Genomic DNA, 17274 nt, shown 5'->3' with positions numbered 1-17274 from the left:
GACACCAGGGAAGTACCACACAGTACTTACAGCATTTAGCTCTCAAGTGTATGAACAACATTCCCATAATCCATCAGGTACCCACCCAGAACAGACTTTGTCATCATGCAAGTAAAGGCAGCTAAATAAACAGAAAGGTCAGTTTTAGAGTATAAAAGCCTGAAAAAAATCCCTGGGGGGAGGGTGAAGCAACAATTACAGTACCTTGAGCTATGGGGGCTTTTGGCCTGATTGAAAACTCTAGACACTATGGTAATACAATATTGATGCCAAGAGACCAAAGTTTTAATGTCTCCATCTCCCATCTCCCCAAATCCTTCCTAATATTGCCATGATGTCATTGCACCCTGGACTATTCATTTTAGCATTGACTGGAAAGGCTATGCAGAAGAAAGAATAATACTGGAAACTGAATGTGCATCATATGAGATGACATGGATAATGTGAACTAATGCACAAAACTTAACATGGCAGAAGGAAATCAAAAGAGACATTCTACATTGTTTATGGACTGCAGGACTGTACACAAAATGACCAAAATCAAAGATCAGCATCTCTCTTGAGGGCCTCAGTGAAACAAAAGAGTGGGAAGCATTGTATTTATGGGATAGATCAGGTTTTATTTAAGATTCCTCCTTTCAGATATGTTTAGATCCAACTCTGTTCTACTGCTCCACCAGCAATAAACACAGAAATTAATCATTTATTTACAAGAAGTATTGAAAACTTCATTATTTGTTGGAAAGGAGGGGCAGAGGGTAAAAGGAAAAGTGTCATAGTTTACAGCCATGTGTTTTCAAATAGAGGTTAATGTATGCATACCGGCACTCACTCTCGCACACCAGTGACAAAATACTGATTAACTGCAAAGTGATCTTTGCCGTAACAGCACACACAGAGCAGAGCCCTTAAAATCAGGGACTAAAATTATATACTTTGGGCCACCAGTGTTGTAGGTTGGAAATAACTTCTTCACTCTCCCTTCGGTCCTACCAAAGATGGCTTTGCTGAGTTCCTAGTCCAGTATTCAAACTTCTGTTTGACTCTAAACAGTCATCTTCATACACCAAGTTCTAGACACATATGTAAACCTTGCCGTCTCAAGGCTTTTGCGTGACAACATCTGGGAATACATTTATAGGACTTTAATTCAAAGGGCTGAATTATGCATATGAACTAGCATCCTGCGTCTGATCACTGAGCTAGCTGCAATGCTATGGTCCCATCCCAAAACCTGCAGACATCATCTTTACCAGCCCTGTCAACAGTTCATGCACATTTTAAAAGCATCAAAGTGGTTTTCCCCATTTTTCCAAGAAAAAAGAGCCCTTACAACACGTGAACAAACACGTAGAAAGACACGGACATATTTCTTTGCATGATTTCAGTAAAAACATGCTTTTCTTATTAAACTGTGGTTCTATCCTTTGATTATAAGCATCTTCTTTCACAGGAAACCTGTGACTAAGTATGTGTAAATACTCATCTCAGGGGTCTGCGTTTTGTGGCGGCTGTGGCCACCCCCAGAACTTCTCACCATGTACGTGTATGAATTGCCTCATAGTCGCATGTATAATACATTCTCCCTTCCTTCAGCTTCCCTGTCCATCTGAGTGCTTGCCAAGTATGATGGCTGGCCACCTTACTAGCAACAGAAATGGGACTAAAATCCCAACAAGACCCTGGTGGAAGATGGAAGTATCCCCCATGACTGCAGTGGATTTCAGCCTGCTTCCACCACTTCAGCAAGGGCTTCCTAGCTCCATTATCAGATGGCTGTGGACTCTGGTTGCTTTAGTCCTGAGGACTATTGAGAGCTTTTGATTCCACTTAACTTCATCGCAGACTAAAGGCACTCCATTGTCACCAGATAAACTCATTACAAAATGCAGCTGAGTGTATGTGCCGCTCGCTCTCATTGTTTCCTCCATAAGGCAGGTTGACGTACATGGAAATTTGGGGGTTCAGTGGCAGCAGATTCCTGGCAAACCATGTGCTAGCATTTCCCTGGAGCTGCAGCTTTCCCAGTGAGGCTGCCACATGTTCAGTCTGGATCTGTGTTTCACCCCAAGCCCCACGCACTATGGCCACGCCAAGCAGCTTGTGACTCCAGCATGCTCTGGCACCAGCTGGTCACCCCTACAGGCGATGAGGCCAAGCCTTACTGAGAAAGCTGAGCTCATGTTTCCAAGAAGCAAAGAGAAAGGGAGAGGTTTGAGCAGAGCGTTGTCATTACCGGTGGTTTCTTCCAGGCTAGCAGTAAACTTGGGTTGTTTATTGGATGCCAAACTTTCTTTGCATATACACAGGAAAACAGATGCTTCCCGCTCCCGAGCCCCGTTCTCAAGCTCCCTCAGCAAAACCCACAGGTAGGGTACACGAATGGGGCAGCAGAGTTCATCACTTCCTGCCTCTGGCTGCTTTGAGCTGGTGATAGAACATTATCTATCCCGCACACTTCTTTGGCCTCCTTGCCAGAGTATCAGGCCAGCTCGCAGCCTGCAGCTTGCTTTTCCTGTGCAGTAGGAACAGCTGCTGCCTCTGCTTACAAACAGGGAACAGAGGCTGGGGCTTGCAAGCGCTTTGGCTCAAACGGTGTGTGTGGGGCATGGGTGACAGAGCTGGGAAGTGAGCCAGGTCTCCCAGACCCTGAGCAGGTGGGTGCCCTAACTGCTAGGTTATCTTTCATCTCCCAGCATGAAAGGCCTGGCACAGTCCATCCATAGCCCTATTTTCAGTAAGCCTCAGGTGCAATCCTCCATTTGATTAATTTATGCCAGCAAGCAAATTAAGTTTCAGGCTCTTACAATGAATTAGAGAAGCAAAGGGGAAATAGGGCACAAACTCATGTGCCTGGACATATGTTTAACTGTGGGGTTTCAGGATGGCCACCTATCACAGTTCCTTACTTCTTCTTCTGAAACAGTGGGTGCTGGTCACTGCCTGTGCCAGGACTGTGATTTATTACAGCTGTGTGCCCTTCTGTGGTCCGAAGAGGATTCTTCAGCTTTCTGACTGAAGAAGGTCCTCACAAGTGACACAGGTTGTTTGAGAACATGATGCACTCACTGTTTCCCTCTGCTGTGACATTTCTTTACATAAGCAGCTGAATAGCAAAACATATCAGTGTTCATTACTAATTTTGTTATTTATAGTTAGCTGCCACAGATGGAGACTGCAGCACCATTCTATCTTTAGGGCGTAGCGCCCGCCTGTCCATACAGACAATCGGTAATTAGCACAAGAACAATTTGTTTATCTATTCTCAAGCTTAAATAAATAAGAGAGCCATTTATCTGTCAAAATTCAACTCCTTCTCATTGCCAGATCTCCAGGTTAACTGCTTAATGAACAGAGCTCATCACTTCAGGCATTTAGGTAAAGACAAAAGTCTTTTAAAATAATTCCAATTAAAGAAAATGAAACATGCAATGAAAAATTAACAGGTTATGTGCTGAAGGGATAGCATTTAGATCACAAGAATCAGGAGCACAGGACAAGATGAAGATCACAGGGATGTCAAACAGATGCATAGAAAGGGACCAACCAGTACATAGGGGAGGTGTGGTGTATATATCCTGGTTACTCCTGGCATGTGCACTTCCTACCAGCCCAGCCATCCAGCTCTCAGTCGATCACTCCAGGTGACTTCTTGCATGAGCATGCAACTGAGGAACAGAAGGCAGAGAGGATACTTGCAGTTCTCCAAGTAAAATCCAACATGTGCACTAAGATTCATCTGTATGGCTTGGATGGCAGGACCCTGCCCAATGTAAACACCACACAAGCCAGCGAGAAGACATGACTTTTCTTCTATTTTTCTTGCTGATTTCAACCCTTCTTTGTTTTCTTTTATTCCCTATACCCACTCCTGAAGTTAGAGAGGAGAGGAAGAGGCTTTATGAATAGGTGGAGTTTGTGAGTTGCACCTCAGTGTTGGCCCTTGTTCCCTCTCTCCTTGCCCCCACCACTGCTGACAAGAGGGCAATGGGAGCTGCTGAAGGACTGCGCACACTCACTTTAAAGGCCAAAGTAGTCTGTGTGGAAAAAAACAAACAAACCTTGTCTTTCTCACAATTCACATGTTTTGAGCATCTGAAACTGTTCACTGACTCAAGCTTGCAGGTACAGCTTTTTTACATGCAGATGAGCGTACACACATCCATACGTACAGGGTGGGGAACGCAATGGGAAAAAGTAAGAAGGTTTTAGACGTTACTGCTATCAGGCAGCAAAAGTGTGTCAGATCTAGGGAATTCTGCCTGGCCTCCATTTCCGATCATATGGGTCCCAGTGAAAAGCTATTTGCTTATTGTCCTACCACCTGGACAGTATTTATTTGACCTTTCTATCCTCCCATCAGCATCCAGGAAGGGGATAAAAGCTACTAAATAAAAGTAAATGATTTCAAATACAATGGCTGGAAAGAAATAACTAATGAGGAGCTGCTTCTTCTGTCTTTCAGCTCACAACTCCAAATTTCCCCGTAGTGGTCAAGCTGGGACATGCTCATGCTGGAATGGGGAAGGTAAGTAATAGAAAAAATACGTATAGCTCAGGAAACAGATACATATGTGGCACAGCATTCCTGTCATTGTACATGGCATGTGGCCAGCCAGTGAAGGGGTTAAACCTCCCCGCAGCCTATCTGGGTTGCACTGGCTGTTCCTGTGGGAGAAAAGGCCTTTTTCCGCTGTCACGAACTCGGAGACAGGCAGTGAAACTCGGAGACAGGCAGTGGTATTGGGTTGGAGGCTGTCTGGGATGCGGGAAGGGGGGTTGTGAAGAGTGGGGGAAAAGCTGGCTGAGCTGAAGTCATTAGGCTCGTCTTTTATATATTTTCTCCTCTCCTGAAAGTGGTAATGTTGTTTATTCAAGCACCTGTAATGTGCAGCTACACCCCATAGCTCTCACAATGAGAAGCAGTGGCACTGGTCTTTTTGAGTGCATTATGATGACCTTATTCAACAAAACAGGAGCCCTTCAGTTATTTTTTTCTTCCTTGCAAGGAAGAACAAGACCTTACAAAGCAGAGTGGCTGGTTGCCTGCCAAGGAATCCTGAAAAACAGTTCACTCCCCAGAAGGACCTGTTTGTTTTTCCCAGGCTCTCTGGGAATTTATTCCCTCAGTGAATTAGCAGCCCCTGTTTCTTGGGGTGACTGGGCTCCCCTTTCAGTGAGATATGGCCAGCACATTCCTGCTGCACTTTAGCCTCCTCTTTCTTACATGTACCTTTTAAAAAAGCATCCCTTATCTGACCAGAACTTGATTTGTTCAGAAGTAGGAAATTCTGATGTATCATCTCTGAATCCAAATGGGTGGTACATGAACTTTCTAACTGATACCCCTGTCACAGTGCTTCCCTAGAGCAGACAGACCTTCTCCCAGCCTCATACTTTTGTCTGAAAATTATATATAGGTACACCAAACTTAAACTCGGTACAGGCTGCTTGCTTGCGCTCTGGAAACAGAAACCCTTTCTGGCTTCCTGGATTGCACATGGAAGCTCTCACAAACTTTCTTGCTTTGACTGCAATGTTCCCCCATCTGGATGGTAGCTGCCAGAGAGGAAGTGGGCCAGTGCTGGAGTTGGCTCTCAACATCAAAGAACAAACATTTAAATAAGCAGGAAATGTTTGTTGAAATATCGGTGTTGCGTATGTTAAACAGGCAGAGGTGTCACTGAATTAGAGTACATGTGGACAGCCTACAGCTGATTCTAGAGTGAGCCACTGAACATGTCCCTAGGAAGGATTTAATCAGCAAAACTCAAGCAAGATAAACTAGGAGGAAGAAACTTCTCCCTGAGGAAAGTTTTCAAGTTCCTTGAGACCCTTCAATCGTGGATCTCTCGGACTGCTCTGCAATTTCACCTATAATGTAGGAAAGGTTTCATGTGTCTCTCCTGTGCACAAAGGACCATCAGTGGCTACAGAAATGAGGGCAGAATCAAAGAAAAGTAGCCCAATCTTAACAGTGTTTCCAGACAAAAGTCTCAGCAAAATATTTAGCTATTGTCTTCCGTACCAGATACCAGATCTTCTTCCACCTCTCAATTTCCCTCCCACTTTATTCTTTAATGATGTTGATTTTTTTTGGTGACAAGTTATAGGGAAGAGAGTTTCTATTCAAACTCCAGGCACAATTGTATGCAGTGGTATGAGGAGGGTACATAGGAAGTCGTTCCAGATGAAGATAGGCTGACAGCCAGTGTCTTAAAAGAAAGAATAGGTCTGAGGCCCAGTTTACATTAGTCCAATATGAAATTATGGACTACTAGCAAAGTCTGGATGTGGATTTGGGCACGTTTCAACACTGCTCTGTTCAGTAGATGGGGAAGGTACAGGAAGGAAGGGTTGCTGACCTTATGGTTTTAGTCTGGGCCCTTCTCCAGCCACAAGCAGCCTGAAGGAAAGTTGAGACTGATTCAATTAGTCTTCTTGAAGTCCCACTGCATTTCATTGAATAGAGCAAAAAGAGAAGAGTAAAAGTGAAAATAAAATAAACAACAAGTCAGTTAGTTTAAAAGACGAGTGACAGGAATTTGTTTCATGTTGTTTTTAAGACAAGAGGGTTCAAGTCCAAGTGAGACTGACAGAAAGAAACCACAGAAAACATCAGGAGAAATACAGATAACAGAACTATGGGTATACTAGAAAAGTAACACCTATAGGTAAAAAAAATCAAACCTCCAATTAAGTAATTCAGAATATGAAAGTTTCCAGGAGACATAATGGTGGTTTTAACAATTACAATGTCAAACCATTAACAGTGATGATATGGAGATTAGAGAGAGCTAAAGGATTTCTTTGCATTGGTTCTTCAGAAGTAGAGATGATAGCAGGAAATAGCAGGCCTTTAGGTGTAACATGTACATAATATGAAAAGAGAGAGGTTTGCTTTTGGTTTAGATGAGCGTAAGAAAGTAAATGTTAATAAAGCATCTGCATCAGGTCATGTTTTGTATAAAAGCAGTGACTGAAATACAAAGGATAAAATAACCAACTTCTTAGCTAAAGTACACATGTGAGTGTTAAAAATAGTACTTACTGCAACAAACAATGCCAAGAGAGAAAACTGTGTATTTGTACCTGTAATGGGTTCTTCAAAGGATGCGAGCATTCAGATTACAATCTCATTACCAGCAGAAATTTTCAAGGAAGTACTTACATTTTTCTTGTTATTAATGATAACATCACATGTAATGGGAGGCACCGAGACGTAGAAGAATGAGCAAAGTTGGGAAGTCCAGACACTGTTATTCTTTATTTGTACTGAAGCAGTGGCCATGAGCCAGAAGTCTCTGGACTCAGAAAAGGCTTCTTCTCCAAAGAGCTCCACCATTTATTTAGAGGGAGATTTGTGCCATTTCACAGTTCTTCTTCAGTTTTTCTGTTGCAGACCAGACGGACTATAATGATTACCTGATACTTACTGCTAATTCATGTTCATAAGGCTCTTGGCACTATAAGAAGTGCTGAGTGTTTATTATTTTGCAATAACAGCTAGAAAGAGCATAATTATAATAGTCAGACTTTCATTTTCACATATTGTTTGTTTTCACAACATTTTCACAAATTCACTCACCACATTTTTTAATCAGAGGGTTGAACAGAGAATCCTCAAAGCTAAAATGAAAAATAACTGTGTTAGGACTTGTAAGAAACAGGCTCCATTGATTGTCTTTAGCTTGGAAGAAGAACAGTCAGTACTCAAGGTCAGAACCAAAAACGGTGGCAGTATACCATTAGTGATAGAAATGCTCTTGCCAAGTAATGCATGCATGTAAGGTGCAGGTGGAGATGAAGAAAACAAATTTGCAACAAAAGGCGTCTTTTGAAATTTCCATTGAGAAATCCAGAAACAACAGCGACTTGTTTGAAGACCTGAACAGAGACAGCACGAATGGCCTTCACCCAGGGAAACAAAGGGGCTCCAGATAATTTTCTCATCTGAAAATAGGACATATGCCCCTCAGCTTCTCCCACGACCGTCATTATCCCCCTTTCAAAATTTGGAGTCACTTCATATTTCACTGGCACTGGAAGATCATAACAAGTGCTCTGTGTGCTGCTGGTCCAATATGGTATCAATACAAATAAAATATCTGTAGAAATACTGCTTAGACAATGGTTTACGACGGAGTCATCAGAGAATGACCCTCCTCGTGTCGTGTTTAAGTTGCCCAGGCTCATGGGGTCACCAGTACTCAAGGAGTCTTCCAGAGAAACCATGCATGGACACTGAGAGCTGTCCTTCCCTGTGCAGAACTGAGCTATTGTTCACCTAGCAGTTCCTAAGAGGTCAAAGCATTTTTAAGCATTGTGCAGTTTAAGCCTACCTACCCCAGAAGTGATTGGGGTTCTCTGTTGGATAGGGTGAGCACTACAGTGAGAAAGGAATAACAGTTCTTCCTGACTCCAAATTTCATAATGCCAGAGTCCATGGAAAAGAATAAAGCTCTGAGTGTGTTAGTATCTGCCATTTGTGTGCTAGCATGACCCTAACGTTCCCTAGGAACAGAGTCCAGCACTGCAAATTCACTCAAAGAGTCTCTTCATGTCTTCCTGATCAGATCATGAGAAGGAAACAGATCTGTAAAGAGAGGAAAAACAGTATCTGTTCATGTGGCTTTATATATATTTACATTAATTTAATAAATATATATATATATTGCTACTCTTACTTTATTTTTAGACCTCTCTAATTAGGGAAGTTTAAGAGTCACCTCTGTCCCCTCCTGCCCCATAATTATGAAAACACCTCCCCAGTACAAATCCTGGCTCAGATGAATTTACTATATTGTAGAAGAAAAACTTGTTGTTCATAATGATGTGGTCAGAGTTATTTTCTCTCTTACTGGATGGGAAAAACTTCTCTACTTTTTTTTTTTTTTCCCTTGGTATAAATATAGCACAAACTGAACAGAGCCACTCTGTAATGTAAAAATACTGCAAGCTTTTTATCAGGAAGGAGAGCTCGTCACCTTGTCTCTCTTGGGACTGGAAATAGAATGTTCCAAAAGTGAGAGCTTTGAAAATCCAGTGTGCTGAGGAGGAAAGGAAGGGGAAAGGGCTGCTTCGGTTTGTCAAGGAACAAATATTTTCTTTTACAGAGGACAAATAATGACTTGACATGTAACATTCACAACAGAGCAGCCCAATCAGCGCATTCCCACTGACTCATGAGCAAGGAGGTACCACCCATCTTGAAAATAGCAAAAGCATCCCCATTTCTTGCAGTCTGGAAGCTTTTGCTGGACACAGAAAACAGTGACTGATCCAGGGCTCTGAGGACCAAAGCTGCCAAGACCTGGGGCTGAGAGAAGCTCTTTGTTAGGAAGTTAGTAGAGATTGTAAGGTTTAGTGCATCAAAGGCACCGTAACATCTGGAGAACTTCAGTGTGAGGATAATAAGGAAATGCAGATTGTTGTGTCTTTACTGTTTCGAGGTGGGTCAAAGTTAGGCCTAAACTGAACGTGTGTTACTTGAATCAGGTATTTTCTGAGCAGCGGAATGCAATTTGGTAGAGGGAAGGATAGACTCAGGAAACCCTCTGTGCAGAGCCATTCCTGAAGACACACTGTCCCAAAATGGTAGTCGCTACAGAAAGGCTAAGCACAAGTCAAGATGAACGAAAAATGACAAGCTTTGTGTGGCCATGCCAGTTCCTCTAGAGGAAAATGCTCAGACCATGCATTTTCACAGGTCTACCAGGGCTCAGATAAACACCACGTTGCCAAGCCTGGCCCTGGCTCATCACTTACCTTCCAGCTGAACGTGCCTCCAAGCCCAGTTTGGACACAAAAACTGCTCCTGCAAGCCATCTCGAAAGTGTGTGGGCCTTACCTATAAGGCAGAGTTAACTCTGGATGACACTCAGAGAGGCAAGGCTAGGGCAGGCCTAGCAGACTACTAATTATGCCACTTTGGCTGATTGTCTATTTTTTCATGTGGCCATGTAACTAGCAAAAGCAAAAGGGGACTGTGAGGCAGTACTTTGTAGTGGTTAAGCTAAAGATGAGAGAGGAGTGCTGTAGTCCTGGGACCCTGGTGTCCAGGAACATCTGGGATATACAAGAGGCGGTAGATTCAGGAACTATGAGACAGAGGAAGCAGAAATTTCTACCCATGTCCCTCACTGCAGGAACCCGTGCTCACACAGATCTCAAGGGTGGCACAGACTGCCCAAGAAATATCCATGGTGGGTTTTTAACCCACCCTCCAAAATTCTGTCTAGCAGGAAGACTTCAAAAGAAGGTCTATAGCAGGGATAGGGCAGAAGTGTTTCTTCCTAATCTGTCCCTCAGACTGCTCTCCAGCCACGGGCAGGAAGACCGGTGCCTCTTGGGCAGGCTGAGGATGGGAACGGGCACCAGTAGTGTCAGCCTCTGAGATGCCACCACAGGGCAAAGGCATGGTCACATCTGTGTGAGCATGTCCTCAGGGATCCAGCCAGACTCCCCTCCCTAATGCAGCAACAGGGAGCACGCTAGGGCACGGCCAGTGCCTGGATTTAAGAGTAGAGCCAGAAGGGAAGCAGAGACTATCCCAGGGAGCTTTCTTACTCATAAAAGGCATTTGTCAATACACTGTCCCAAACTCTTCACAACAGGTCACTAAAACACTACAGCAAACAGCAGCTGATGGCTCCAGAATGAGTCTATTGCTGCTCAAACAGTCAGCACAGCTAAGCAAACAGGCCACCAGGGCAGGGGCCATGTTTGCATTCGCTGTTTGCACTCCTCTACGCAGCTAATGGGATATTGCATTCATCCTAAGAAGTCTGCAAAAAAAGAGAGAGAAAGAAAGAGAAATGGCTTCCTGTTGATCTCTTTCCAACAATTTTTTTCAGTTTCATGCGTTGACCAACCTGCCATTTTAGAAGATAGATTTATCCCTTATTAGGTAAATTGGTAAATGTTTGCTTTAGAATGATTTTTAATAGTCCCATCTTAAATAATGCCCTCTGGTGTCATGCTACACCCACCCTGGCTTTGGTTATCTCTAGGGTTTTTTCTCTTGTTAGGAGAATGGATATTTTATTGAAATGTAAAAGGGTTACAAGTCAGGAGGAAATGAATTATACAAAATCTGAAAGTAGAAAGCTAATAAAATGGTGGACTTGATAGATAAGGCAGGAAAATAAATCTAATTTGACTGTAACTCGAGTGCTTCCTGTTCATGAAGTAATAACCGTACCCTGGGCTAAACCAGCATTAACCCAGGACATGGCTGTTACTCTGTCAAATTTGGCTGGCTCTAACAATTTACAAATGGTGGCTCAGATTTTAGCTTTAGTGTGATGATTAGTTTGGAGCCTGGTGGGAAATAAGGCTGTGATCTCCTAAAAGGGGACTTCAGTGAGGTGCTTTCTCTGAAAAGTCCATGGGAAGGGCTCTGGCACAGGCCAGGGAAGATGACAGAGCTGTTTCCTGATGTGAAGTGATGTAGCACTGTGGGAATCATCTTCTTTGTTTTTCTTTTTTTACTCTGTGTCCTCAGTGACTCCCCCCACTCTTTATTTACCCAGCCAAAAATCCTCAGGCCTGTTGGAAAAAACACCTTCAAGTACTTTCCCTCTCTACCCATAGGGAGGGGTGATGGAGAGGGGAAAGAAATGGACCCTTCTTTTCCATAACATGCCATATTTTTGAGGAAAAATCCCATTTTACGAGATGAACATACAGCTCCTTTCTAGCAATAATACAGACTAATTCAAATCGGGGGTGGGGGGGAAGCAGCATCCCTTCCTCTGCCTCTGGGACAAATGTTCCTGGGCTGGGGATGCAAAAGTTTCAGCCGGGGCCCAAAGACGTCTGTTGCACAAGCACAGCACTTTGTTTCAGATCCCACAAGTGTCCTTGTTCCAAGTAGGTCATTATATAATGGCTTTTGTCTTTTCCCATTGCCAAAAGTGTCCAATAGAAAATGTCACAACACTATGCATCGCCTGCCCATGCAGTCCTTCCTGCAATCATCTCGTCTGGGTGGGACTCTCTCACTTGATGTCATTCAGCCCAGTGCAGCTCTTACCTGTGCAACAAAAATACCTGGCCAGGACACAGACTGCATTGTTCCCCCTGGTATTTTGCAAGCCATGCCCAGGCTGGGGGCTGCCACCATGTGAGGTGCTCCCCTCTCCCACTCCCCCCGCTGCCTCCAGGGCATTCCCACCACCTAACCCTGCCCTGCCTCACCAGGAGCAGCCAGCACTGCACTCAGGCCCACTCAGACACAGAAGGGAACAACACAGCCCAGTGCAGGGCTGCTCCTCCTGGATGATGTGCAGTGGTCGCCTTTACATTTCCCCTTTGTGTTTGTTATTTCCTTTTTTTTTTCCTACCCTCCCACCCCACAGACGACTGCCACCTTCCTCTGCTCCTTTTCTCAGTGGTCCCTGAATAGCAAGAGCATAGCCCTCACTACAGCAAAAGGGAGGATGACATGGGGTATTTGGCACTCAGCAAAAGGAGAAGCAAACACCAGGTCTTTTTTCTTATTATTCAGGCATTTAGAATTGGTCACAGGTCAAACTAGTTGCACTTTTTACCTTCCCCACAACCTGTCCAGTTCTCAAGAGCTTTTCTGCACCAGGATGTGGCTGCATCTTTGGCTTATGTTACGGCTGGCACTTGCACAAAACCATCTAAACAGAGTAAAACAGGTTAGCAACAAGCTTGTCCTCTGTTCTCTAGTGAAGATGGCTCCTGCCCTCTCATGGTTGAAGGCAGATATGTAAAAGCACTTGTTTGTTCTTTGCGAAGAAACACCAAATACCATCGCACGCATTTCCTTCAGATGGCTCCACAAAGTCTGGCGTCACCCTCCTTTAGCACACACACACTGACGCAGCTGGGAAACTCTTCTGGGGTAGAGACTGACCAGTTGTCACGAGCGAGCAGACACTTAGCAAAGTAGGGTTGCAATTCCCAACTGTGGTGTCGAAGTGTTACCAAAATACAAAGTGTAGGTAATACATAAAGAAAGTCACTCACTTACTCACTCTTTTCACACAGTGTTGATCTTTTTTCCACCAATTAACCCACCCTTTCTGCATCCGTCCATCTCAAAGGAAAACGACATGCACGGGTTTCTTTGATGCACCATACAAGTTTTTGACAATAGACTAAAGGCCAGGGTTGATACTATGAGTGAGGTGAAATTGTCCACTATGTTCTCATTTCCTACTTGTTCAGTCTGGAGGGGGTAATGTGAAATGCCAGGGAACTGAAGCCTAGAGGTGGCAGACAACCAGCTCTCTTGTTGATTTCCTGGCACTGGTTTCTGTTTCCCAACCATCCAAAATACTTTGTTTTCATTCATCCCAACATGGGAAATAACAGTTCCAATGTTTGAATGAAGTAATGTCACTTAGGAGATCAAACATTTTCTGAAGTATCATAAAAGCAATGAGCATTAGCAAGAGCTATCTGGACAAAGGTCTACCCGCCTCCCTCCTGACAGGTTTACTAGGGCTTGTGCATGAGGAAGGAGAAAGGGGTTGGTTTGCTCTGGGTTGGGTTGTTCTGGGGAACTTGTGTCTTTAAATCACACAATCCCTGCTCTCTCCTCAGCTCCATCTGTGTGGGTTTTAACTGGCATTGTGCTATTCAGGTACAGAGATGACTTCTGCTCACAAAGTATTCCTGTTCTTTTTGCTCTTGTCGCTTTTCCACTGGATTTTGGCAATCAAGGTCAAAGTTGAGAACCAGCATGACTTCCGGGACATGGCCAGCATAGTAGCCATGGCAAAAACGTATGCCACCAGCGAGCCGTTCATTGACTCCAAGTACGACATCCGAATCCAGAAAATTGGCAGCAACTACAAGGCTTACATGTGAGTGCATGGCTATGCTGGAGTGAGATGGGGGGGGGGACAGACAGTGCAGTGGATGTGATTCAGTTGGTGTCTCCTCTGGGCAGGAGTAGGAAGCTGATTTAATTTCCTTGAAGAATAGCCCTGCTGTTCTCCTCCTACCTCTGAACCCAGATCCCTCATCCACTGATCATCTTCTCCATTACTCACCATCAGCTCACTGTTTCTGGAACATAAATCTCTCTCTACCTGTTTCTGAGACTCAGTTAGTTTTCACTAAAGCAACTGTGCTCTGCCATCACCTATCACCTGTCCCTCATGAAGGGCTCATCTTTCCCATTAAAATCCTCCAGCTCCCACTACCCTCTAGTGGGAACTGAACCCACCTCCTTCCCACCTGGGGGAAACAATATAAAAGTCTTGCAGTATCCAAACCATAGCAACACCCCCTCATCTTCCCAGCTGGAGCTCACGGCACCGCAATCACATGAAGACACGAGGAGCACACAGCACTGCGTACCGACGGCCTCAGCCTGGCCAGCATGCAGGGTTTCTGTGGGCACTTTGCATGTGTGCTCCTTGAAGCGTACAAAGGAGGGAAAGAAGAAGAAGAGACATAGAATCATGGAACAGAATCACAGAATCATTCAGGTTGGAAAAGACCTTTGACATCATCAAGTCCAACCATCAACCCTACCCTACCAAGTACACCCCTAAACCATATCTCCCAGCACCACATCTAAACCACCTTTAAACACATTAAGGGATGGTAACTCAACCACCTCCCTGGGCAGCCTATTACACTGTCTGACAGCCCTTTCAGTAAAATGATTTTTCTTAATGTCTAGCCTAAACCTACCCTGGCACAGCTTGAGTCCATTCCCTCTTGTTCTGTCGTTAATTACCTGTAAGAAACCAGCATCTACCTCTCTACAATCTCCTCTCAGGTAGTTGTAGAGAGTGATAAGGTCTCCCCTCAGCCTCCTTTTCTTAAGACTAAATAGCCACAGTCCCTTCAGCTGCTCTTCAAAAGACTTATTCTCTAGACCTTTCACCATCTTCGTTGCCCTTCTCCAGACACGCTCCAGCACCTCAATGCCTTTCTTGTATTGAGGTGCCCAAAACTGAACACAGTACTCGAGAGGTGCCCCAAAGCTCCTCCCTGCCCTGTGGGGTAGTGAGGGAGGGGGCATGAAGGCAAGACTCAACACTGGTATGTTTAAAAATAGCAAAAACCATTCAGCTGAACTTAGTAGTCATCAAGCTTAATTTAAGATGTAACCACATGAGTCAGTAAGACACTTGTTTCTTCCTACTGCAAACCAGTAGATGAGAAAAGCCAAATAGCACAGCTTCTCCAGAAGCTCCTTATCCAGCCACAAAATTCTGGGCAAGTAGACAGCTCCAGCAGTACATTCTTCAGGTTGCCAGATAAACTTCATGTTATGTAACACCCACAAAACTGTGGGTTTTAGATCCATGTTTACAAACCCCGAGGCCATAGTTCTGGCGAAACACAGTTAAATAAGATAACCAAATGTACATGATCATATTTTTCAGCTATAGCTGCCTAAAATTCCTGGTTGGATTCCTAGCACAGAGGTATTTAAGTAACTAGATAATAACTGAGTGACATTCTTCATGGGAAGGACTTGTGGGACACTTCGCTACTTTATGTGAACTCAATGACAAAAATTTGTTTTAAATCTGATCAGGTCAACAATAGCTCAGTTGCCTGATATTACATTAATATCTCAGGGAGCCTGGCTCAAATTGGCCAAAGGAAGGAAGGTTTAAAATATCAATTAAAATTCCCTATTCCTGCCAACCTACCCAGCCTTGGCTCCAAAGTCTGCTCCCAGCCTGTCTCTAAGTGAAACAAAGGCCCAGTTAGCCTGACCATATCCTCTCCTCATTTATTATTTGCACTTACCACACACTCATCCAGACCGGGATCAGAAATAATACCAGACGACTGAGGAAAGAAAGCAGTCACACTAAGAGCTAATCCCACTTGGGAACATAGCTGCGCAAACAATTGTTTGCTAAGTGAAAAATGTTTTCACATGAAAACAGCCATGAATGGGAAACACCTTAACGAGAAATGAAACTTATTAGCAAAGAAAGCAAACAGCAAAATTCACCCAGCAACTTGCTAACCCAGAAGGCTGACTTATATTGAGACCACCATTTAGGGATGTGAGCTTGGGAAAGCAGTATAGTCAGTCCCATCAGGGTCTGTTCCTTCTGTTCCAGCATCAGACAGAATAGAAGGCTATTTCTATGGTATAAATAAGTCCTTACTATATAGGACAGAGGTAAAAGAACCCAAAAATCAGAGCTCTCACTGGTGTCTCAGATAGCAGACTCAAAATCATTAGTCATGCTAGCAAATCTCAGCCTTAAAGGCAATTACAGCATCTGCAGTAGCATCATACTAAGCAAATTGCTTTGATCTGTGAGCCATGGAAACTCCCCAGTATTTTTATACCTTCACCCACACATATAGGCTTTAAAAGACCCCTTCCTTCTGAGAAAAGGCCATGTACTGAAATTCTCCAGAATATGTTTACTCTGCACCAAGCATCTGCCAGAGGGAGGATGCTGCAGGGTGACTCATGCATTCCTCCCCGCCCCAGATGTTCAATGCACTTCCTTCCAGCCCATGACCCAAGGCTTGAGTTCAGTTTCCCATTGACTTCAGTGCAGTGACTCCAGATTTACACTACTAACAAACACCTACTTAGCCCATGCTTTGGGCCAGTCTCAAAACAGCAGATAAGCAGCATGTGATACATGCCTAAAATTCCACCAAATGTGTTTGACTCTCATTGTAATGCTGGTGAAGAGAAAACACAAATGCTGCTCATGTGATGGAGAAATTGGGGCAGAAATTATGCTTCCCCCCTCACCGCAACTAGGGGCAAACAGAGGGATCATTTCCAGTTAAGACTCATGAAATATTGTTCACTTTGAATGAAGCCAGCAGCTGCTAGCTTTCAGGGGTGGGATATTCCTTGCAACCAGCTCTCAGTAAGAGGGTAATATGCTTTCCTTTCTAGTTTCATGAGTGTGACTTCTGATCTTGTCATTCAAATGCAGTTCAATGTGCTCTGCAGGGGATACAACATCAACTGTGTCTAAACTAGAGCTACTTTTAGACTGAAATGGTCCAGGTTGGAGATGGTGAGTACAGGACACCAACAGCCCATGATCTGCTAGTATATCCATTTATCTTAAGCAACGCTGAAGGTATCCTGGTCGCAGATCTGCTTGGTCAACTGATCCCTAAAAGCCTAGGGTCCTCACCTTTAAGATACTGACTGTAACTGTTGTGGCCCCCTGATGTTTGGCATGATTGGAAGCACTTTGACTTTCAGTCCCTGAGAGAAATGGGGTTTGAGGCAGGGCATCCTTAGGGAAAGATTTTTGTCTTCAGTCTCCTTTTCCACTT

General features: G+C 44.0%; 1 protein-coding gene across 2 annotated transcripts in view; it reads left to right on the top strand.

The window, feature by feature from the left end:
- The window catches only part of SYN3 (synapsin III), a 179278-nt gene that overhangs the window by 141672 nt on the left and 20332 nt on the right, over positions 1–17274 (top strand). For both annotated transcript variants that reach the window (XM_086468573.1, XM_086468580.1), the window contains 2 exons: positions 4466–4528; positions 13699–13841. In XM_086468573.1, the coding sequence (XP_086324699.1) occupies positions 4466–4528; positions 13699–13841 (206 nt within the window). The remainder of the gene's footprint in view (positions 1–4465; positions 4529–13698; positions 13842–17274) is intronic.

This window comes from Leptosomus discolor, chromosome 1, assembly GCF_034619465.1.
Source record: "Leptosomus discolor isolate bLepDis1 chromosome 1, bLepDis1.hap2, whole genome shotgun sequence".
Classification (NCBI taxonomy): Eukaryota; Metazoa; Chordata; class Aves; order Leptosomiformes; family Leptosomidae; genus Leptosomus; species Leptosomus discolor.
Note: the sequence above shows the minus strand (reverse complement) of the source record. Positions and strands in the feature narration are given on the sequence as shown.